Source organism: Chiloscyllium plagiosum, unplaced genomic scaffold (genome assembly GCF_037043375.1).
Source record: "Chiloscyllium plagiosum isolate Xiang-an unplaced genomic scaffold, Cpla_swu_hap1 HiC_scaffold_52, whole genome shotgun sequence".
Classification (NCBI taxonomy): domain Eukaryota; kingdom Metazoa; phylum Chordata; class Chondrichthyes; order Orectolobiformes; family Hemiscylliidae; genus Chiloscyllium; species Chiloscyllium plagiosum.
Genome location: NW_028270190.1, coordinates 5,698,692 through 5,724,113, shown reverse-complemented (window position 1 = coordinate 5,724,113; position 25,422 = coordinate 5,698,692). Strand labels below are relative to the sequence as shown.

Below are 25,422 nucleotides of genomic sequence, written 5' to 3'. Positions count from 1 at the left end.
CGTTGATTAGGGATAGTCAACACGGTTTTGCGCAGGGGAGGTCCATTCCGCACAATCGTTATTGAGTTCTATAAGATGGTGACCAACAAGTTGGATGAGGGTAAAAGAGATTATGCGGTGTACATGGATTTCAGTAAGGCTTTTGATAAGGTTCCCCATGGTAGGTTATGCCACAAACTAAGAAGGCAAGGGATTCAGGATGATTTTGTGGTGTCGATCAGAGATTGGCTCGCTAAAAGAAGACAGAGGGAGACGGTTGACGGGAAATGTGTATTCTGGGATTCATGGAGTAATGGTGTAATGCAAGGCTCTGTTTTAGGGCCACTGCCGTTTGTTATTTTTATACATAATATGGATGAGGGCGGACAAGCATATGATAGTAAATTTGCGGGTGACATTGTGGTCGGTGGAGTTGTGGATAGTGCTCATGTACTATCTCTTAACTTCGACATTGCATCTACGTCTAGCACCCCAACTGGCAGCATTTTCCAGGCATGTACAAGCCTCTTTATAAAAAAATCACAAATGCTTGCCTCTCGTTTCAACATTCCCTTTTCACATTGAAGCTTATCAAACGAGCTGGCCAAATTCCCTCTGCTTTGTTCGTTTACTTCTTAAACATGAAGGATTCTTGAATACTCAGTTGGATGGTCCCTTGCGTGACCATTTTGGCACCACTCCTCTGAAACAACTTTCATGTCATACCCATTGTTAAGTGACTTTTTACATCAATATTTTAAAAATGCTGCACACATTCAATTTCGGAATTCTATCATTAATTAGATCTTTCTACTGAGGACATACGAGTATTTTTCAGTTTGATTTTTTTCCTGTATCTTTCCATTTTGATTGCATTTGTTCCATTTCTTCCTTCCCTTTCAACTCGCGATTTACATGTCGTCTTCAGACTTTTTTTGCAATGTCTAAAGTGACAGAAGATAACAATATAATATGTCCACCTGTTCTTTATTTCCTGTTGCTAAACGTACAGTCATGCCTTCTAAGGATTCATTGCTCAATGTAAGGTTGAATGCAATGTAATCATTACGACATGAGCTGTTGACTGATTAAACCTGTGGACCGTGAGTCAAATAACTTTCATCGCAAGAAGGCAATTTATGGAAAAGTATGATTTCATTTTACCGTGTTCTTTCCAATAATTGGTTTTAAATTTGAAACGTCATTAATTTGATCAATCTCGTGCTGGAAGATTCCAATCCACTGACGATGCCTCATGAAGGTGAATTACATTAAACTTTCAGCATTGGATGAATTGTTGGAATTTTATTGTTTGTATTATTTGTACAATTTACATTGTTCCTTCTCAGAATAAGGAAACAGCTAACTTGGAAATTACCCACTCCCTGTCTAAAGCCCATTGGTTTTGCCTATTAGGTTGTCCATCATGAACTTCTGGCTCTTTCTGGGCAGTGTGGCGGTATCTATTCTGGCTGCAGCCTCAACAGGCACATTTGATTCGAAATTGGATGAAGACTGGAAAAATTGGAAATCACAACATGTGAACCAGTACACCAAGGTAAAAGGAGAGTCTGTAATGTTAAGCTCACTCAGAATAGGAATGATCTGCACACAATTGGCAGAGATTGAGAATATGTAGTTGCAGTCAATGAGAGGTATCTGTTGAGTGAAGTGACATTGAGAAAATATTGATCTTGAAATTCAATTGGTATTCTCCAAGTTTCTAACTTCATGAGAGAACTGACCAAACACAAAGTGAATCAGTAGCGACTTGGTGTATATTAACTTTCTTGGGTCCCGCTGCAGTCCTGATGGATTTACTACAAAGACTACAAACCTGCCTCTAGAAGATTAAGAGGTAAAAACAATGACTGCAGATGCTGGAAACCAGATTCTGGATCAGTGGTGCTGGAAGAGCACAGCAATTCAGGCAGAATCCGAGTGTCCTCGGATGCTGCCTGAATTGCTGTGCTCTTCCAGCACCACTGATCCAGAATCTAGAAGATTAAGATCCATTCTTGGTGTTGAAGAGGCAATTGTAAGTGGGCAACTTGGAGACAGAGGGATGGGGAAGCCGTCTGATCATCCCAAGCGGCAAATTCAATGAAGCGGCTCTTTGCTGACACCGACTTTACTGTGCTGGCAGCTTAAGGCAGGTCTCTCACACAACATGTTCAGAAGGTATATACATGCTCAGTAATTGCCCATGTATTGGCTTCGGATTTTTCGCAAGGACGTGGCTTATTGAATTTCCTGGCTGCCACTGGCTTAATCTTACTTTAGAGAGGGACGTGGTAGTCGAGAGAACGTATCCAAAGTCAACGTCATTCATGACGATCGTTTAAACCATCCTCTTGTTCAGCTATTTTATTCTTAATTCACTTTCAGCATGAATCTCTCAGACTGGCAGCTCGACAGGTTCTTCTATGGGTGCGTTATTTTGAGTGGGGTGAGGGGAACCTGATTCATAATTTTCAGATCTGGGTGGGAGGATGGACCCTGACAGCAAAATGTTATTTCAAGTTTCACAAGCGGATTTTTAATGCTTCTGTATAATTGTATAAATGAAAGATGCTGCAGCCTGATTATATTAATCTCTTTATTCAGGATGAGAAGAGCTACACGAGAATGATATGGGAGGACAATATGAGATACATCGAACAACACAACATCGAACACTCATTGGGAAAACGCACATCTAAAGTGGGAATGAACAAATTTGCAGCTCTGGTGTGTACAGGATGTATCGTCTGGGATCTATTTGATGCTGGTCGTTGTGAAATTGTGAAGCTATATAATTGTGAAGTTATATTCAGCTACAGGTGCAGCACTTGGACATTTGGTCCTCCAAGCTGACTCACTCATTCTGTACACTCAATGACTGATCTCACTTTACTCCAAATTGTTGATTCCTTCCTTCTCATTCCAGATTTCTATAACCCCTAACTCCTCTGGAAATCAAAAACATCTCTCCCAAATTTGTATATATGCAATGGCTCAAGTCTCCATTTCTCTCTGCGGAAGAGAACTCTAATGACTAACAATCCCCTGATTCGATAATTTCTGCTCACTTGCACGATCAGATTCTGTACTACTAAATTGCATTAAACAACACTGGCTGGCTTGAGATCCCTCTATGGACGGCAGTCACACTATGGATACACCTCTATGTTGCTTAGTCTTCACAGATGCTGTCCATTATGACCTCTGGAAGCCGGAGTTGCATTCTGTACTGTGGAAGCTGCTCCCTTCGGCAAAAATATTCTTCTTGAGTCTGCTGGATCTCTGGCTCCGCTCTATCTATTGCTGACTAAACTTTATCTCACAGCAGTTAAACTAACCTGCATTCTAAACAAATTGAAGTACATGATCCTGCTCTCTGTATTATTGCTCCTCAGGACAGTTGGTCATTTCCCCTATTCTTGGCATCTCAAAAAAGTGTGACTAATGACATGAGCATTACACCAGCATTCCATGAATTGAAAATAAATTAATTGAATTGAATTGGATTGAATTTAACTGAGCTGAACTGAGCTGAACTGAACTGAATTGAATTGAAGCGAATTGAAATTAATGTGACGTGTACTGAGGCACAGTGAAAAGCTTTGTCTTGCGAACAATACAGGCAGATCACAGAGTTAAGTCGCATAGATAAGTAAATAATAGCGACAATGTCTACGCCAGGCCTTGGTTCTGTACTCACCTTTCCCATCAAGAAAATCATCCTCTCACCATTAGCCCTGTCAATCCCCCTCGAGTCTTATTTGTTTCAGTATGATCAGCACTCATTCTCCTCAACTTTATTGTGGAGTGGGCCCAGTCTGTCAAAATGTTTCTCTTGTGATAACCCTCTTCTTCGTAGGAATAGTTCTGATTAACCTGCTTCAAATTTCCTTCCAAATATTCCTCCGTAACGAGTGAAATCAATGCTCATCACAGTGCCTTCTGTGTTTGTCCAATCGCAACAAGACTTCCCCACTTTGATACTGTCTTTGCTCTGCATTAAAGACAAATATTTGTTTTGCCTCTTTAATAACTTGCTGGATCTATGTGCACACAAATGTTAATAAGTGAACAAAGAGCCAAAACGTTGTTTTACCACAGGAAAGCCGATATATTGTGTGCACTTGGAATTTTAAAATACATGTCCTGCAGTGCCACATCAGCTGTTGCTCAACAAAATAACAGCTTATGGTTTACTGCGTAACATATTGGCATTGGTAGAGGATTTGTTCGCTAAAAAAGAAACAGAGAATGGGATGGTAGAAAGTGAAGACAAAAATAATCCTATTTTTCTTCTGGGATGGAGGGGAACAACTGCACCAAAGATTGTCTAGCGAGTAAAGACTAATCAGGTTGGGACTTTACTGAATGGGGTTTATAAGAATGACAGGTGATCCCTTTGAAATTTATATGTTCTCACTGGGTTTGACAGGGTGAGTGCATCGATGATGATGACGCGAATAAGAGAGGCTCGGAATTGACATCATCAAATCACAATAACAGCGTTTTGAATCGCGGTGTGGAGGAATGCCTTCTCCCTGAGGCCTGAATGTCTTTGCAGGAAGATAGGATAGTGAAGAAAGCGTTTTTTATGCTCCCCTGTATTTGTCATGTTATTGAATACAGGTGTTGGGATGTCATGTTGCTGTTGTAGAGGACATTGGTTAGGCCACTGTTGGCATATTGCGTTCAAGTCTGGTCTCAATCCACTCGGAAAGATGTTGTGAAACTTGAAAGGGTTCAGAAAAGATTTATAAGTATTTTGGCAGTACTGAGGAATTGAGCAATAGGAAGAGGCTGAACAAGTTGAGGTTGTGTTCTCTGCAGCGTAAGAGGGTAAGGAGTGACCTTATGCAGGTTTACAAAATTATGAGGTGCATGCATAGGATAATTAGACAAAGTATTTCTTTTCCCTGGGATCGGGAATCCAGAACTAGAGGGCATAGGTAAAGGGTGAGAGGGAAATGACAAAAAAGAGACCTAAGGGGCAACGTTTTCACAAAGTGGGTGGTACATGGATGGATCAAGCTTCCAGACCATATGGTGGAGGCTGGCACATTTGCAACATTTGAAGGGCATTTGCAATGTGTATATGAAAAGGAAGGGTTTGGAGTGATACGGGTTGGGTGCTGGCAGGTGTGACGAGTTTGGGTTGGGATATCTGGTCAGCATGGACAGGTTGGACCGAAGGGTCTGTTTCCATACTGTACATCTCTATGACACTAGGCCTCTCTGTATGCCTAATCTGAGAGAGATTCTTAAGCGGTAGGGGAATCAAGTGTTGCAATGAAAATGAAGGAACTGGAACATGGGCAATTTTCAGTCAATCATAATGGAGCAAGGTGGAGGGGGCCACCAGTCTACTCATGTTGCTACTTCCTATGTTCTTATGGGTGAGGAAACAATTGCGCAAACTGAGTAAGACAGCTAAAATGCCTGTCAACGACATTGAGAGGAGTCCTTAGCTAAGGATAAACACCCCGGTGGGTGGTGACACCAATGAACATGCAGTACAGGTGGATAGCCTGGAAAATGGAATGGAATCTTTGCAGATAGCAGGGTGTGAGGAGACGTAGTTCAACGTAACTGTGGGAGACAGTAGATGGTCTAGCCCTTAAATGGAAACATTAAAATCAAGAAAGGAAAGGAAGATTTTCAGAGATTCCAGGTGAAGTTGGGACAAGGGTTGAAATTCGAAGTAAAATTGATTACTATTTCTAATTCTGGGTGAGAGTAGGAAGCAACAATCAATGGATGAGAGACAGAACTTTGACAGGGGTCAGAGTAGGACTGGAACAAGGCGTGCTCCATATCGCCTGCAAAAAGGCAGCCACAACTCGGACTTTTGCATGTACCTAGGGCCCAGGTTATTACTCAGAGGATGGGACATATTCAATCCCCTTTCAAACCGACATGTGCCCCTCCCTCCCCATCAAAAAGAGACACCAGATGATTCAATACCAGTCTGCAATCTCAGTTTGATATGCAGACAGCCACAGTTCCGGATGATAAGTTATGTGATGATGGATAGCATCACATCTGGTCCTTTTCTCACCATTCCAATCCAGTATCTTCATGAAAATGAACAATCTGAGTTTCGCATCTAAATCTAATGGTCCAAGGGGCATGAGGCCAACTCAAGACCAACGTCTTATCCGGAAATCAGGTCAGGCCGGTGATGAAATTTGAAATCCTCCTGATTGGGAAGGTTCATCTCAAACACCAATAAATCCCACCAATCTGAAGTGACTTAACCTATCATTCCATGATGAAATTGACCTGTCAGGTTTTAATGACCAGAGAAGACTGATTCTTGCAAAATGAAACACATTATAAAGCCCCTGCCATTTTGGTAATTGAACGATCGAGCAGAGATATTTGAGCTGCTCGAGGATTTTCACACAGCTTTATATTGGATTGGGACGAAATGGATGGCCACTTATTTGCCTGCTACTCATTTATTCAGTCAAAGATTAAACACGAGTAGCGAGTGCCCTCATTGCTTTCCCCGCACTTCATGCTAAAGTCAGCGAATATGTAGAATGTAGCTCTCTTACGTTTTTGACACTTCTCCGACATAATCACCACTAAAATTGAATCATTTCACCAATGTGTTTGAATTTTCAGACCAATGAAGAGTTTAATAAGCTCATGAATGGACCTCTCCGAATCGAAGCTGTCAACATGACTGAAATTGAAACTGATAAAAGAGATGAAAGTAGTGAATCTGAAGAAAGTCACATTGAATTGAGAACTGCAACTGTTGACTGGCGGAGAGAAGGATTAGTTACTCCAGTGAAAAACCAGGTAAAAATCAGAAAAAGCTCTCAAGTTTATTCAGTGCAGACATTAACTTCTCAACAGGATTGGACGTTATGATCAGCTTGTAGGAATTGTTAGGAAAGGCTACGTTTCAGTAGATCATTTTTAATCTAAATTGCTTCTCCTGCTTTCTTGTTGCATTTGTTTCCTGGTATTGGTATGGTCAGGCAAAGGAGCATGGTATATGTATCAATTGTAATGTTCGTGCTTTTACTCATAATATCTAGAGAATTTTTACTTCAAAATCAAATTCAATGGTTAGATTAAATTGTAAAATTGAAGTCTACAGGTACAATTCCGATGTAAGAAATATAAGCTCAGATGTAAATTGGCACAACTCAACAATGGTAATGTTGCAGGCTGCAGTGCCAAGCTTCCTTGTGATACCATGTCCAGTGTTATTCAAAGAATATTCGATCATATGCTCGATAGCGCAACTTTTAAAACCACATTCACTTCTGTTGGGCCTTGTACCTCTCTCAATCATTCTTTCAAACTGGACAAGGCTGATCGACAGGAGAGCAGAGCCTGCTGGTAAGTATATGAAGTATTGTGTACAAATGGGAGTTGTAAAAGATCGGATTATACTGTAATTCACTAAATGTCAGTTGCATTGAATGTTTGGGAGGGATACCGCCACGAGGCTCAGTGAGATTTCTCACTACCGTTATCATAGCCATCTCATTAGCTATGTCAATGCAGCTATAACATCCCGCATATCCGCTCCGAGTCTAATCTTCCCACACATTCTTCCCGGAACAATTCAATAGATTCCTGATTAGCGCCCTATATCCTGGGAGCTGGGCCATGATGAAAAAGCTGCTGTGAACCCACATGAGCACGAGCATGGTAACCTTGCCCTGCTCAGATAGGAATGCTTTCGAACATGCCAGAGAATGGTACAGAAAAACAACCAACATTGCCATAAAAATGCTATGTGTCAGAATCGCTGTGACCACTCACCTTCCCCCTCCGACACACTCTATCCCAGCCCCAGCACCCCCTCCTACCCAGATTCATGCTGTCACTGACGTCTTCCTCATCTTCAAAACCAACATCACATCGGCTTTGCCACTTCACTACCTCGGAATACCTCCCGCATGTACCAACACCAACAGCCTTGCAAAACTTAAATCTCTCACTCAATCCTTCCCTTTCTGGAAATCCAGGAGATGAGAGAACACTGGAGGCCAGAAAGCTCTTCGATTGGTGGAGAGGTGTCTGACACCAGATTCCTCAACCTGTGAGGAGTGATTCCTGTTTCTCACAAGAAAACATGATACACTCACATTCCACTGAGCGAGTAAATACCACTCATCACTCCTTTGTTAGCGCTCTGTCAGTCTCATTAATTCTTCAGTGTCTCTTTGCATTGGTCCCTGAAACCTCTGTCTCTCGTGTTCTGTCGGTTCCGTCAGCATCTACTCTCGCTCCGCAGGGAAAGAAGACATCTCCTCGTTCTCTGAGCATGAAAGTATTGCGGCCTCAGAGGAAATATCAGTAAGGCTGCGTCCAGCACACACCCTCAGCTCCCTGGGAATGTGAGCTGTTGAGGGTGTGGGAGCACAGTTTGGTAAGCCCTTCACTGTGTCATTTCCCACAGCACTCGGAGGGCTGCCAGCGACCCGGTACGGGCAGAAGAGACCGTGGTGTCGGCAAACATCGACATTTACCAGGGAACAGCAGATGCAGCAGACAGAGATGTACACTTGAAAGACGACAGGGATGCAGATACACTGTGGGGACCCAGATATCCCAATCAATGAATCATCTAACCTCCAAGGACAGTTTGGCAGTTGCCATGGAGAAGCAGACCCAGCACCCTTAGCGTCTGCTGGCTATGGCCACAAAGCTGTACCCAATCGCCCACTGCTCCACAGACCTGTAGTCGAGGTGCCACTTTCTAATCAGAAGTAATAGGGACAGTGCCCTGCTGGAGGAGGAAGCACACACAGGTCACTCCGAAGACCCAGACTCAAGATGTCATAGAAGTGGCTGAGTCTCCACCTGGAAACTGCTGCCCAGTTCTTCTCAGCATTGCCAGAGCTCCCTCACCCCCGCCAGACAGAAATGCTGCGAGGCTAACTGAACAAACCACTGCAGGGCTAACAGGCAGCAACAAGGAGTACGATCCTTCCTGCCCAACACAGTAACCTGTATTCATTAAATCTGAAACAATGAAGGAAAGGGAGGTTTCGTGGCAAGCGTGACAAACCTCGTACGTTATTTGATCCTTTTCGATAAGTGGTATTAGCTTGACCTTCCACTTGGCTGTTTCTCTCTCGGTGGAGAGAAGGCTTAATATAACTGCAGCACCATGATGCCGAATGACATGGTTACATCGGATCAATGTGTGTACTGAGAGCCTGGTGTCGCATGTTGAAGGTAGAGGAACAAGGTTTGCAGAGGTAAGGCTGTGCTGCTAACACCGTCACACCTCATCCAACAACTTTATGGAATCCCTTCCCATCCAAGATTCATTTTATTCACCATTGCATCTCGTGTTATCACCCATCCTCGCTCACAACTGCAATCTCCCAGACTTCTCAATGCACAGCCCTCAGAGGTGAAGAATTTCAAACTCTTCTTCCTGTGACAACAGTTCCCAATCCCCGAACTGGTAACTGGTCACTTTGTAGTTGAAACCAAGTCTCTGGATTGCATACGCAAAGACAACTCCCCCCCGCACCCCGCCTCCCCCCCCCCCCCCCCCACCCCCGCCCCCCCCCCGCCCCCGCACCAGACTATGGTCGATCCCTGGACTGTGGACAAACAAATGCCAGATGCCAAAGTTCATGGGCAAGGCCCATACAACAGGAGCCTGTGAATCTTGCCCTGAGATGCTATTTGGTCTGATCGAACACCATGGTCGTTTGTAACCAATCGGAAACAGCGTTCATCCTGTCCCTCTCTGAGAGCCATGCCATGTTCCCTCGATAGCCAATGCATTTTGTGAATTTGTCAAGAGGGGAAATTGAATAATGGGACAAGTTTTGCTCGTAAGGATACTTTACATCATCAAATAATCCTCTTACATGTCAATGCTCCAAGTTGTTAGTCACTGCTGTAGAACTCAGATCAGTCCTCCTGGGAATAACCCTAAGGACGCTGCTTGGCCTTAACACTGTCCCCGCCAGGAACTCAGCTCCAGTGTGGACCAGCTAGCGGGAAATTCTCCGACATCTTCAAACTCTCTCTTCTACAAGCTGAAGTCCCAACCTGCTTCAAGAAGACCACCATCATCTTCGTAAGTGAGGAAACAAAACTCATGCATTGTTCCTTAATGACGACCGACCAGTGGCCTGAGCACAATAATCATGAAGTGCTTCGAGAAGCTGGTGAGGGTCCACATCAACTCCATTCTCCCAGCCTGCCTATATCACTTAACATTTGCCTTTTAAAGTAACAGGTCCACAGTGGATGAAATATCTCTCGCCCTGCACCCCTTGAACATCTGGACAAGGACACTTTTGTCAGACTCCTGCTCATTGACTACCCCTCTGCCTTCAACACTCTTATCCTCTCCACATTGAACTCAAAACCCTGTGACATTGGTCATGATCTTATCCTCTTCAACTGGATCCGCAGCTGTCTGACCCACAGATACCAGTCATTGAAGATAGGCAACTGCACCTTCTCCCGAATAACCTTCACCACTTGCGTGCCCAAATAATGAGTGCTCAACCAGTTACTGTACTCCCTTTACACCCACGAATCCCGAACGAACACCATAATACATTCACTGACGACAGCACTGTAAGAGGAGGGAAATTTGACAACGATGAATGAAAAGACAGAAGGGAGACAGAGAGATCATTGACGTGGTGCAATGAGAATAGCGTCTCTCTCTCTCTCTCAATTTTGGTAAAATTAAATAACACATAATTGACTTCAGAAGGAAAGGAGAACAACACTCTTCAATCTACATCAATGGGAATGAGGTTGAGAGATTGGAAAATATCAAATTTCCAAGACTGACCATAATGGACAATCTTTCCGGGAAATACCATGTGTTTGTGCCGTTGGAAAATATACAACAACGCCCCTTCTTCCTCCGAGAGCTCAGGAATTTTAGCATGTGCATAAGGACTCTCACTATCTTCGACAGTTGCACCTTTGAGCGCATACTGTCTGGGTCCAGAAGGCCATGTATGGCAACTGCGAAGCTCAGGATCATAACAAACTACTAAAGGTTGTGTGCGCAGCCCAGGCCATTATGGAATCGAATACTCTATCAATGAACTCCACTTACACATCTCGCTGCCACGAAATGGCAGGCAACATCACCAAGGACCTAACTCACGCCGGTAATGTACTCCTTACATGCATTCCGTCAGGTAGAAGACACTGAAGCTTGAACACATCCACCAGCAGGTGCAGGAACAGCTTTTCCCCAGCTGTTATTAGACGGTTATGAGACTCTCTTGTTGAAATCATACTGATCTTGCTGACATTGAATTTGCCTTGTGCCCACTCTCTGCAATGTACCATTTTCCAAGTCTTTTTTGATCTGTTCATCCTCGCATACTTCATCTTCGCATCCTCGTGCCTATATTGCTCATAAACAAAGGGTTTCACTGTTGTTCGCGACACGTGACAATACATAAATCAAATCAAATCCGAACCTCGGCACACCGATATTCACAGATTCTGTGTAATTCTGAGAAACTTGAACAACCATTTAGACTAAGAGCATTAGTGTGAGACTGTGTTCCATATGAATGTCGATGCAAACTCGATATCGTTTTTAGATCAATATGATTTAATGTGGTTATATTTCTGTCAACACTAGGGTCAATGTCCTTCTTCCTGGGCTTTCAGTGCAACTGGTGCCATAGAAGGACAGTGGGCAAAAAGGCATGGAAAACTGGTTTCTCTCAGTGAACAGAATCTGATTGATTGTAGAGACGGACCTCCTAAATGCTCTGGTTCAAACGCATTGATCGCCTTTGAACTAGTGATTCAACTTCAAGGCATCAACTCTGCTGAAACTTACCCTTACATAGGAAAGGTAAATCCCCAAGACTTCTAGTAAGGTTGTGGTGGAGTCGGGATTAATTCTCATTTCGTTTTATTTTATTTCTTCTCTCCTGTCTGCGTTCGCTTGCAAGTTTTCTTGGGTTTTTAACTTAATTACCTCTTGGTGAAGAGCAGCGAAACCTGTGTGTGTGTCGAGCAGCATGGACTCACAACGGAGATAGCCGAGAGAGTTTAGGTTCCTGATGGCTCCTGTCCTGACGCGAATTCATGGCTGCTCAGGCGGTGATGAGTCTCGGTCCCTGGCAGTGTCCATATCCAGTACAGTTTCGTGCAGGCAGCAGATGAGCTCTGTTTTTGTTCATGACAATATCTGTATCTATCATAGATTCACAAAATTAGTTGTGGAGGTAAGTCTGGGATGTTGGCAGCATGAGCATCCAGCACAGATTCATGGAAGTAGGGTGCAAGTGGGTCAGTTTTCTGTCAGTGTCTGTATCCAGCAGAGGTTCATGGAGGCAAAGCGGAGGTGAGTTTTGTTTCCTATCAGTATATGTATCCAGCTCTGATTCATGGAGGCAGAAAAGGTGAGTTTGGTTTCCTGTCATTACTGCATCCATCATAGATTAATTGAGGCAGAGTGAAGACTGGTTTGGGTTCTGTCAGTATCGCTCTCCAGCGCAGATTCATGGAGAGAGGGGAAAGGTTTTTTCGGGTTCCTGTCATGATCTGTATCAAGCACAGATTCATGGAGATTGGGAGAAGGTGAGTTTGGGTTCCTGTCAGTGCACGTCGCCATCACAGATTCATGGAGACAGCAATGGAGGTTAGGCCCAGTACAAGATCCGGCAGCAACTGCAGTGACTGCATTAGTCAGCGATATCTAAAGCAGCCTCGTGGTAACAACAGAATCGAGTTTGGACCAATGTCATGCCCAGCAGCATCAGTGGCATCTACTTTGCTGAGGTCCATCAAGACCTCTTTGTGACCAAGGCATCAGCGGAGTCAAGATGCTGCCAAAGATTGGGCGACATTCATTCCGACGGTGAGAGAGAACGGGACACATGCCTGACCAGCATGTCCATGATGGAGCACTTAGCAAGGACTATATAATCTTTCAGCACTCCCAGTCATCTCAATCTTATCTTGGAATGCTCTCCGACATCTTGACACAACACCTCGTACCCTCAGACAATCGGTCTGAGGAGTTAAGAGTACTTCCATTTCTGTGAATTAATGTTCACCATTCCCAGAGTTCAAAGATGTGGTGGTTAGGGGATTGTCTATGTTAAGCTAACCATAGTGCGCAGGGAATTATAGGTTAGGTGTGCAAGCCATGGGAGACGCAGAATTACAGGGATAAGGTAGGGCCGAATGGACACTTTCTACACTCTGGGGATTCTCTGATACTGCGAGTTAGCATGTGGATGTGACGTTCAGCTGAATCAACCGAACATTGAGCATGTTCTGTCCTTCAGACGGGTACGTGCACCGTCCACTATAACAGTTAACATACAAACACAGCGAAGGACAGATCTGAAGAGTCAGGAATAAAGGTAATTATTTTAGTCTGTCTGCTTCTCCCATATGCCCCATCGGGCTGGTCAGTCACTCTAATATAAGCTGCAATTTTACATGAAAAGGAACAATTTACGTTTGGAGTGTGAGCTATAAGAAGTTATAAACGTTTGATGAGAAATCTTCGAATTATGTGCTCATGTCGTTGGTAGGTCTGTGTGTAAATATGGTCCTTTGTTAAGAGGGGTGTATACTCTTTAGGAATGTCATTTACCGTGCAACTTGCTGGGTTGACATTTGGCATATTGTGTGTAATTGAGAAACTTGGCTTGAATCTATACTCAGGAGACTTTTTTGCGTAATTTGCTTTACGGTTGATGTTGTTCCTCCAGAAGCTGTTGTTGTCTTTCTACACGTCACAATTGCCCCGAGTATTGAATTTGATTGGGATCAGCCTCTTGCTTGCAAATCCCAGCTCTTTGTCTCAGTGCCACACAGTTTCAGCTTGTTCTTCAGTTCATTCTTCAAATCCTTACTCCAGCTCTTCCACACTCTCATGTCTGGACTTATTGTAGATTACTTGTGCGTTATTATCCAGGACAGCTGTTGCTTTTGTTTTGGGTTTGTGTCAACATTGTTTACTTGTTCCTGTGGTAATCTAAGGCCACGCAGACTTTAAGTTCATTGTCTGCCCATCCACTCTGCTCTCCAAAATCCAGCGTTTCATTGGCCAAATAAACAACTGAATGAAAGAAATACTCTCTTCATGTGACAGGCGTACATGATCTGGTGACTGGGCATCACTCTAAACTAAACCTATTCTCTGGCTATGTTTTATGGAGCTGATGGCCTCTCACTCACTGGCTGGCGAGTCAACATTAACAGAGTCTCCTCTTTTGATGAAGACCCAATGTACGTATTGTCACTCGGGCACTGAGCTGGACAAGAGAAGGGCTTTGCACAAATGACAGCCCCAAGGAATGGTCATTACCAGCCAGATGCCAGTGGCCCTGCACAACAGGAAGGCAGTAACATTCAGTACAACAACTACCTGAGGGCTGGTATTGATCTTGGGTAACAGACCAACAGTAAGTGATTGAGTGAGAGGAGGGGAGGTGACGATCACAACACAGCTTTGTGTCGGGGAGTGTTTGGCTGGGGTGGGGTGTGGTGCAGTAAGGACACATATCAGCAGGTGTACCCTTCCTCAACTGGTACTTGATATTTCCCGACCCCTAAATCTACAAACAATGCTGAACACATTTGCATATCGTTGTCCTCTCATGTTGAGCACCTCACTCACCCCTGAATGAAATATTTTTGCATTGGGATCAGAACTGCTCAGTATTATAAATTGCCAATTTGGCAGCCTCAGTTTGGAGTCCAGCACGAATACTCGGCTTGTGATTCATTAAACCTTTAGTCCCTAATTTACACTCCACAGTTGGGGAAACGACATGATCTCAAGTGTTAAAGTGAGAATGACACCCTTTCCATCAAGGAGCCCAAGAAAATCTGGAGTGAATGGGAATTGGAAGAAAAGGTTCCTTTAGTTGTAACTAAATCGAACACACTGGAAGGTGTTTGCAGTTATTTGATGTGTTTCTGCTCAGGACATGTCGATTGGAGTTCCTCAGTGTAGCCTTCTTGGTACAGCCATCTTCAGCTGCTTCGTCACTGGCCTTCTATCCAAAAGGTACGCAGAGGGAATATCTACACGATTGTCAGCACCATTTGAATTCATCACATTTTGATGAAATATGTGTCCAATGCGGCAAAGAGTGGACAATATCTCCACTTGCGAAGATAAATGACAAATAACATTCTCACCAGACAAGTGCCAGACAATGAGATAATCCAACATGGGAGAGAATTTAACCATTACTGAATCGCACACTATCAACATCTCTGAAGCCTTTCCATCAACTAAACAAAAGCCAAGGATATGGTGAAATACTTGCACTTCCCTGGATGACTGCAGCTCCGACAACAAAGAAAGAAACAGTTATTTTATTGGTTGTCTGCTATAGACATTGGACAGATTGGGCAGTAGATCTTGGAAACGAGCAGATATAACAGAATTGCTGATAAGGGTGATTTGAAATTCCCCAATATTAATTGGAACATCCGTGGTGCAGATTATCTGGATGGAGATGATTTTGTTAGGTGTTTCCAGGAAGTATTCCTGACGCAATAAGTAGATATGCCGACTGGGGGAGGCCATATTGGATTTGGTGCGAGGCAATTCGCGAGGCCAGGTGTCAGATATCTCGGTGGCGAGCATTTTGGTGACAGAGAGCATAAATGCCTCAAATTTGCGGTCGCCATGGGGAGGAATAGGAACTGACTGGATGGGGGGGAATTTTTTCTGGGGACGGGATGTTTTACTGCTCTTAGACAGGACCTGTGGAGTGTAAATTAAGAATAATTGCTTTACGGAAATGCACAACAGAAATGTGGAGCATCTTTTTGCTGTGTTGAATAACTTTGTCTCAATGAGACCGGTGTGGAATTGTAAAGGAAAGGAGCCCTGGATGACAAGAGCAGAAGAGCGGGATCTGGCGCAAATTTTGAAGATTCCAGGGTCGAAAGGAAAGAACTCAAAAATGGATTGAGGAAAGCTGGTTGGGGGCATGAAAAAGCATTGGCGATAGGATTTGGAAAAATCCAAATGTTTTGCTCGCGTACATTAGGAATAAGAGAATGATCTGAGAGAGCGTAAGCTGGATCCAAGCCAGTGGATAAACTTAAGCACTGAGCGTGGCGAGATAGAGAAGGAGCAAAATGAGTTTTTTGCTATTGTATTCATGAGAGAGAGGGAGCTTGATGTTAGAGATAATACTGGGGAAGAGCTTAATAGGCTTGAGCAGATTCATATTAAGAATGTGGATATGGTGGAAATTCTGGAAAGCATGAGTATGACTCAATCTCGAGGATCGGATCAGATATATCCACATTTCCTACGAGAAGTGAGGAATGAGATTGCTGCACGTCTGGCAATGATCTTTGAATCCAACCTCTCCATGGTAGTTCTTCATATTTGGAGGGAGGCATATAATGTCCAACTCTTCAGGGAAATAAATAGGGAAAAAACCTGGAAATTATTGTCTAGGTAGGTTTACGTCTGTGGTCAGCAAGGTACTGAAAAATGTTCGCAGATATAGGATTTTGGATTGTTTGGATAAAGATTTTTGATTAAGGATTGTTGTTTTTTTATAATTGGGTTGGATAAAGAAGTGGAAAGTAACCAGAGACGTTTACCCAGGAAAACGGCTGTCAGGAGAGGTCATTTGTTTATGGTCACTGGAGAAAGTAAAGGGAAGATATCAAAGGTTGGTTATTTCCGCAAAGAGTTTTTGATGCGTGGACTGCACTGCTAGCTTTGGTCGTAAAGTTAGAGACATTAAGAAGATTTAAGCGGCTGCCGGTCAAGCACATGCACGGCAGCAATTTGAGAGGTGTGTATTTAGGTTGATCTTAGATTAAGATAAATGTTTGGCACAACATTGGGGTCCGAAGGGCCTGCACTGTGCTGCACTGTTCAGTGTTCTATGTTTGACACTGAGTAGATTTGACACCATCCAGGACATTCACTGCATTTGTCTGGCATCAAATCCACAAATATTTATTCCCTCCAATATCATCACAAAGTGATAGCAGTATATACAATCCACGAGCTACAGCTGTGAAGTTGACCGATGGACTGTAGACAGAACCTTCCAAACCGAAGACCACTTCTGCCAAGGACCATAGTAGATACAGTTAACACCACTCCCTGAAACATCCCCTCAAATCACTCACCATTCCTACTCAGAAATTTATTGTCATTCCATCACCGACTTTGGGTCAAAAGCCTTGAACTCTCTCTCTGACAGAATAGTACCGATCAAAAATTCTGCAAATGTTCTGGAAGGCAGCTCATCACACCTTCTCCAAGCCAAGTTTGAATGAACGCTGACACAGTCTGCCACAACGACATTTTAATCCATTTTGGAATTAAATCTCGGTGTTTGTGGCACTTCCTCCTGCTACACACACCCACCCATTTCGATATCACTCCCAGTATCAATCTCACCCCAGAGTTAGCGTCATGTTCTGCCCTGTGTCCTGAAACTGAAGTAACTGCAACATTGGTGAGAAGTAATTGAAAATTATTGACCATCAGAGAGTAGCAAAGTCACCACATTTATAATTTTCCAATTTTCGTTTAAACACGGGTATCGAGGCCATACTTTAGACAATCAATATACTCCATCATTTCCAACATGCAAGAATTTACAGAAAGGCCGAGGGGTGCAGGTGTATAGTTCCTTGGAAGTCGAGCCGAGGACAGATAGGATGGTGAAGGAGGAATTTGGCACAGTTACCTTTATTGTTCAAAACATTGGTACAGGTATTGGGACGTCATATAGCAGCTGTACAGGACATTGGCCACTTTTGTAAAACTGTACACACGTTTGGTTGTTCTGTTAAAGGGAGGATGTTGTTAACTTTCACAGGATGCAGAAAATATTGACAAGGATGTTGCTGGGATTGGGTTTCAGTTATCGGGAGAGAGTGAATAGTCTGGGGCTTTTCTCCAAGCGGAGGAACAGATGCTGAGGGGTGACATTATCAAGGTTTATAAAATCATGACATACATGAAGCGGGTGAAGAGCAAAATGTTTTAGCCATGGGATCAGAGTCCAAACCTAGAAAGCAGAGCCTGAAGATGAATGGGGAAATATTTGAATAGATACTGAGACTAATACGAATTAGTTGTAATCCAATGACTCTAATGGTGTAATTATTGACGGTTTGGGAAACGTTTATCTGCATGTGAAGAATTTAATTCACTACTGTATGATCACAAGTTTCAGATGAATCGACTGAAAACTGTGAAGAGGCTCAACTCTTTCTAATGTAGTTTCGGTATGAGCTAACTAGATGGTGAGCTTGATTGGGATATTGAGTTGTCAAGACAAAGTACTTTTTTTTTATTTTCTCACATTTCAAGTCATTTGTAATACCATTGCTTGGTCTCACTGTAGAATGTTTCGAATACATTGAGCAATAAATATTAAGTTTGACTCAAGAAAACCCTAAAAATGATCTGAGTTGTAACTGTCTCACAACGAGGATCACGTATGTATGGAATGACCTGCCTGAAGAAGTGGTGGAGGCTGGTACAATTACAAAATTATAAAGGTACGGCGATGGGTATATGGATTGGAAATGTTCAGGGCCAAGTGGTCGAAAATGGGACGACAATACGTCAGGATATGTGACTGGTGTGGACGAGTTGGAACAAACGGTTTGTTTCGTGCAAAGTCGCGCAAAATGTGCATTTTTCTAAACAAATAGTGAACAAATATCGCACAGGTTTGGGAAAATAAATTGGCAGCCAAAGTCAGAATGTAGTAAAGTGTCAAGCAAAGAAAAAATAGTTTTGTTATGATCTTAATGAGTATTCATTTTGAACATCTTATTTAAATTATAGCATGGACGCTACTGCAAATTTCAGCCAGATAAAATTGCTGCTAAAATCACTGACCGCAAATGGGTTTGGGGAGGCGAGGCAGCATTGGAACAAGCAGTGAGAGAGATAGGACCGATGTCTGTTGTGATTAATGCAAGTCTGAAATCCTTTCAACATTATAAAGGAGGTAAGTCGCAGAGCACTGGATGATGTCTTTGAATCAGATTATAGACTGTTCAAGAAAAGGTATTAGAAATCATACATCTACAGATACATTTCCTGTCACTATTTTGGTATTAATATTAATGCAAGGTTCACCATGGACCATGAACCTTAGCCTTGTTCCTGCCTACACTCCCCCCTGTTACATGCCGTCCAGTTCTGTCAGATATCATCGAGTTAAAGCTAGACCATGCTACAAGTTGAGCTCATGAATGGTAATGAGAAATGGACCTGCTACCATTCAGAGTAATGCAAATAGCTCAAAACGTTGTGCTATAGCTAAGAGAACTGATAGTGAGGTGTAACTGTCCTGATGTGTTGCTGACTGTCTGCACAAGTCAGCGTTTTATTAATTGTAAACTGAAGACGCTACACTCACTGTATCTGGATTAAGAGGAAGGGCAAGACCTTCGACTTGAAATCTCTTCGCGTCCTGCTGAGAGTCCTTCACTCTCTGCTCCACCTCCTCTCTCAGTAGCTGTTTCTATTCTGTTCTTGATGTCCTCTCGTGTGGCAACGCGAGATGACTTGCAAAGACGGTGGTCTGAACAGGGAGGTGGACGCCTGCATAGCTTCCTTTTGATTATGACACATGTCGTCTCCATGTGCAGGACTATTCCCTATTGACTTCATCAACATTTCAAATCACAAAGCACTTCTACTGTACAACCCACAATTGGAGACAAACTGGAAAATACTGATTGCAGAGTGGAGCTCCTTCATTACTCCAGGTGTAGGATTTTGTAAGTTAACAGAATGTGTTAACACACATGGCAGCAAACCGATGTTTCACACGGTCAGATACCATGGTCAGTGTGTTCTGCAAATGTCTGGTAAATTATTTCTACATCGAAAGTAATCTCAGCAAGATACTATATCAATCATCGATATAAAAACAACAGGAAACATTATTTAAAAATGGAAGATTGTAATCAAGGTCGGACCTTCAATTGAAAAACTGAGAGTCTGTGATTGGGTGGAACAAGGAAATTAACTAAGAAAAGGGATGGTGGTCCAGTGCCAGCAGGAAAGGAATGGAGACAATTAAAGAAAGTAAAGAAATGTATGCAGTAAGTTTCAGGGCCTGAGGGAGTGTTATTTAAAAAAAAAGACCTCGGGGCCCGCGTGCATAGTTACATGATTTTGGAGTCACACGGAGACAGGGTAGTGAAAGCAGCATTCGTCAGTGCATTGCGTATATGATTTGGGATGTCATGTTCCAGCTGCACAGGACATTGGCATTTCCAGCATAAGTCTAATCTGGACTCTGACCTCCAGCATCTGCAGTCCTCACTTTTGCCCGAGGCTGAGAAGGCTGCAGCCTTGTTCGCTGGTAAGACAGAGACTGAAGGGTGAGCTTGTGGAAGTTCATAAACAATAATGGGTATGGGACGAATAAAGAGAAGGAGAGTCCAAAACGAGAGACCATATGTTTAAGGTGAGAAAGGAAAGATTTAAAAGTTATCTGAGGAGCAATGTTTGCACACAGAGCATGGTACGTGTCTGGAATGAAATACCAGAGGAAGTGGTGGAGAGTGATACAAATACAACATTAGAAAAGGCATCTGGATGGGTACATGAACAGGAATGGTTTACATGGATATTGGCCAAGTGCTGGAAAATAGGACTAGATTGGTTGAGGTTATGTGCTCAGCATGGACGATTTCGATCGAAGGATCGAAGCATTTCTACGCTATAAAACTCTATGACTCTGAAGGATGTGCCGAGAGGAAGTGAGAATGGCAGAGGCAATGTCATTGGGAAACATTGATTAAAGTCAACAGATGTAATGGTGCGGAGTGAGGACGATCAATTTGAAGACAGTTAGTAAAAACAGACATGTCAGTGTTCATTAATCAAAGCTAAATTAACACGAATTGAATATTTCACAGATAAACCATTTAATATGTGTCTCCTTACAGGAGTTTACTATGATGAAAATTGCAATGGATATGTAACCAATGAAGTGCTGGTGGTTGGTTTTGGAATTGAGGATGGAATGAACTATTGGCTGATTAAAAACAGGTCCGTACTGTATGAAATAATAAACACCTGATCATAGATGGAGAAGGGACAGTGACATGGAATGAATTTCCTGTCTCTGTGCTGCAAACTGTGTATCTGTTCAGCGAGCACGTAACACTGTGTTTATCTGGAAGTGAATGCTTAATGGTTGTGCTGTCTGAGATGATATCTAAAAACACGTCTGAGGCAGGTATCCCATCACCAAGTAACGCTGCACTTACAAGTGTACGGTTCTTGACTGAAGGATTGCTTCATACAGAGGCAGGCATCAGAGTGTCATTATCCCTGAATCACAACCATTTTTTAAACTTACCAGTACAAATTACAAACATACGGTTAAAATTAACAGCTATACACAACAAAAGACAATTTACTGGGGAAATGGGCGGAAAAGTCAGATCCCAAACCCAACTGTACAACCTGTTCACAGGGAAACAATGACAAAGCTCGAATCACTTGTCACTAGAGCACTGATGGGATCAGATTAACAGCCCCAATTATGGAACGTAGAACATAGAACTTTACAGCCCAGTACATGCCTTTTAACACTCGATGTTGTGCCGACCTGTGGAACCAATCTGAAGCCCATGTAACAAACACTATTCCATTCTCGTCCATATGCCTGACCAATGACCATTTAAATACTCTGAAATGTGGCAATACCTCTACTGTTGCAGGCAGAGTTCCAAGCTCCTACAACAATCTGAGGAAAGAAACTACCACTGACATTTGTCCAATATCTATCACTGTTGATTTTAAAGCCCTCCTGCCAGCTATCGCCATTCAAGGAAAAAAGCCACTCACTATCCAACCTATCAAATATTTTAATTAATTTTTGTGTCTCAATTAATTCACCTCTCAAACTTTTTCCTAACGAAAACAGCCTTAACTCCCTCAGCTTTTCCTTTTAATATCTCCCTCCAAACCTGGCGATTTCCCAGTAAATCTCATCTGAACCCGTTCCAAAGCATGCACATTCTTCCTGTAATATGGTGACCAGAACTGTGCACATTACCCAGAGTGTGGTTGCAACAGAGTTTAGTCCGGCTTGAAGCATGATCTCCTACTTCCGAAACTGAATCCCCCTATCAATCAAAGCTAACACACTATATGCCATCTCAATAACCCTATCAACCTGGGAGGCAACATTCAAACATCGATGTACCTCGACACCGAGATCTCTGTGCTCATCTGCACAAGCACGAATCTGACTATTCGCCCATTACATTGGATTCCTTCCAAACCGAATCACCTCACACTTTTCCGCGTTAAACTACATTCGCCACCTTTCGTCATAGCTCTTCAGCTTATCTACTTATCTCTGCAATCCATACATCCTTAGGAACTATCCACAACTCTAATATACTTAATGTCATCCGCATATTAATCCACCATCCTTCTGTGCTCTCATTCAGTTCATTTATATAAACATCGACTAAAAAAAGTGGATCCAAAACTGATCCTTGTAGGACTTCATTAGTAACTGAACTCAAGAATGAATATTTTCCACCAACTACTACCGTCTGACTCCTTTCAGTGATTTATTCCATGAGGCGTCGCTGGCTGTCGTTATTACAATCACGGCAGTCAGGCTTGGAAGAAGCAGTCACATCTTCAGGGCGAGATTGGATACAAAATGTTTGATTAAATAAGTCCTATGGTTCGGGTGAATATACACACACAGTGACACACACACACAGACACAGACACACACACACTGACACATACACACATTTCTACATGATTTCCCAGAGGAAAAAGTATGTGGGTGGCTTATAAAAGCATAGACATTGTTGTTTAATAAGGTAGAGAGTATTACAGTGTAATGGGTGCTGGAATGTTTGGTAAAGCTGGAAATGTGATTTGGGCAGGTTAACCGGATATGGAACAAATTTTAAGGCCGAGGTATCGTTGCAGTTCAGGAGACACTGGGTAACCTGTGCCCAAATCAACTCATGCTCTGCACAGACTATATCCTGTAGCAGGCACTCTCAGAACGATGATGGCAAAAAAAAACTCTGAGAAAATCTCCTCCTCCATACGGCAAGAAGGAAATCTCCAGGAGGCCATATATACTGCTCTCACTCGTCCCTATTCACTTTCCCCTTCATATCTACTCCAGCTGCAGACCTATCCCTGATAAGGATCTCACCTCATGCCATTTTAAATTGTGTAGTGAGTCCATACGGACTGTACAGATCAGCAATTGATGTAAAATAAAACAATTGACTCTTTCCAGCCTGATGCAACTTATTCTTTACATCTAATTATCTAGCTCAGTAATTCCAGAATTCAGTCCCTAAAATAATTCCAATTGTATACCAGAGTTAAAACAGATGCTTCTCCAAACATGTCTCGTTTATTAGCGTTTTGATTCCAACACCAACGGATTTTCTTATTTTCCAGCTGGGGAACAGACTGGGGTGAAGACGGGTACATCAAAATTGCCAAGGATAGAGGGAATCACTGTGAAATTGCCAGTTTTGTGCGGTACCCTGTCGTGTAACGAGCCAACTGATAAGACAGAGCTTCATCAATCCCAGCTGAATAATAAACCGGATCATTTCTGTTAATGCTGACTCATTCAAGGACATTGCTTTAATTGTCTGCTGCAAATTTAAAAAGTGAAATAATAACGATTTTTTCACATTTCTATCGCTTCATATAAAACCAATGGCATTGTCTGATTGATACATATAGCCACTGTAAATGATAGAGTGAATACATTCTCCAGCTTGTAGAAGACAATAATCTGCATGTACTGCTGATGTCCAACAATATAATAAAGGCTGTCAGCAATCATTTTCAGAGCTTGTTTGTTCCAAAGGAACGTATTTGTCTTTGTGCAGAATTAATTGTCTTGTCTGCTATGAAATCTATTGTCAAACCACGTTGAAAACAAATGCAGAGAAAATTTGATGAGTCTGTGTTCTTTGACACCAGCACAGTGACTGAATAAATGCAGTGGGGTTGTTGAGGACAATAAGGCTTAATTGAACAGTGTCTAACCAGAAAACCTCCTGGAAACAGGTTAAGCTTGCCTGACTGTCGACTGGGAGTGTCCCGACGAGATTCAGTTCAGACAAATGCGAATATGTAATTTCATCTATTGATTGGCACTGAACAGAAAAACTGGTAAACGGAGTATTTTAAGTATTGCAAAGCAATACTGGTGGAGAATCGTCAATGACTAAAAGAGGTCACACACAGATCTGAGAAATAGACGAATACTAGTTTATTTCTGACGATATCATGGGCAGGATAAATTGCTAGGAATGGTACAGCATGGACACACTGCACAGATAATTCCAGGTTTCTCTATCCCGTGTTGTAGATATAAATAGTTTGCATACTGTTACATCCGTGTTCCAGTCGTGCATTGTTAATGCCAAGACAATATGAATTAAATTATATTGAATGGAAAAAGAATGTAATTGTAACAGGGGTGTCCGTTCCTCGTCTGGTGCAGGTGCTCATCTCCAGTGTCCTCATTTCAATGCTTTTGCAGGGTGGTGTGCAATCTTCCGTCGAATCAGGTGTCACTCAGTCTAGGTTGGCTTTGTGTGGTTCAGTACTTGAGGAGACTGGAGATGTCCTTGCATTACTTCGATAGAGATGATGCTATTGTGAGCTAGGAATACTTTTGTCAGATCATCTAAGGAGTGTATTCATTTAATCTGGAAGCTGTTTAGAAAATGGCTTGTTTAGCTGTTTTGTTACTTAGCTGATTGTGGTCAAGTTGAGGCATTTTGCGTATGTTGTGGTTAGTTAATAACCGACATGGCTTCTGCAAACAAGTAGTGGGCAGGCAGAGTAGTTTTTTTTTTCTCTGACAATTCCTCCTTTTTTTGTTTTTGTCTGCTAACTGGGTTTGAGGTGAAGGGGGTGTGTCGCAAGAACCAGGGGGTTATCTGACGCGGTCGGGTCAGCATCAGTTGGGTAGTATTTGGAGTCCGAGTCCAAAACTGCCTATTCCATGTCGGTTGCAAAGTTATTGTTCGAGTGGGCCTTCATTGATGCATGGTAAGGGGACGTGGGTAGCACCTTGAAGCACAAGCGCTGGCGATTTAAACACATTTTAATAGCCATGCAAGAAGTGCGATATCGACGCTGATAGTAATGAGCAATATGAATCCCTGTAGCAAGGCTGTGCATCAGGAAAACTGCCACAGTTCTTGCCCAGTTCCATAGGTCCCATTTTGGTTTTTGGTTGAGCAGTACTGCGGTAGTGCATTGGATATGCCAGGCTGGGTTACTGATGTCCTCACTGGGGTTGGGTATGAAAGTGCAGCAATCGGAAACGATGAGGGTGCATGCGCCCACTTTCTCGAACAGCAGATAATCCTAGATCATCCAGTTTTGGAGGGTCACATTGGGGATGCCAACAGTTTTGGCATTCAGCTTGTCGTTGGTTACCT

The 25,422-nt window shown here is 42.8% G+C and overlaps 1 protein-coding gene and 1 long non-coding RNA gene across 2 annotated transcripts in view; one reads left to right on the top strand and one right to left on the bottom strand.

The window, feature by feature from the left end:
* LOC148134757 (uncharacterized) overlaps positions 1-25,422 on the bottom strand; it is a 723,506-nt gene that overhangs the window by 307,493 nt on the left and 390,591 nt on the right. The window lies entirely within an intron of this gene.
* LOC148134759 (procathepsin L-like) lies at positions 1,397-23,808 on the top strand. Its single transcript, XM_087985321.1, has 7 exons — positions 1,397-1,537; positions 2,587-2,709; positions 6,610-6,789; positions 11,597-11,815; positions 18,779-18,944; positions 20,902-21,004; positions 23,411-23,808. Exons 1-7 carry the CDS (start codon positions 1,406-1,408, stop codon positions 23,508-23,510), a joined length of 1,023 nt encoding a protein of 340 aa, XP_087841447.1. The 5' UTR covers positions 1,397-1,405; the 3' UTR covers positions 23,511-23,808.

What these genes read in the sequence shown, in the direction of transcription:
- LOC148134759 (XM_087985321.1), top strand. Translation starts at nt 1,406, where the DNA reads ATGAACTTCTGGCTCTTTCTGGGCAGTGTGGCGGTATCTATTCTGGCT. An exon ending in CTTACCCTTACATAGGAAAG is followed by an intron (nt 11,816 to 18,778) that starts GTAAATCCCCAA and finishes TTTAAATTATAG; the next exon opens with CATGGACGCTACTGCAAATT. An exon ending in TATTGGCTGATTAAAAACAG is followed by an intron (nt 21,005 to 23,410) that starts GTCCGTACTGTA and finishes CTTATTTTCCAG; the next exon opens with CTGGGGAACAGACTGGGGTG.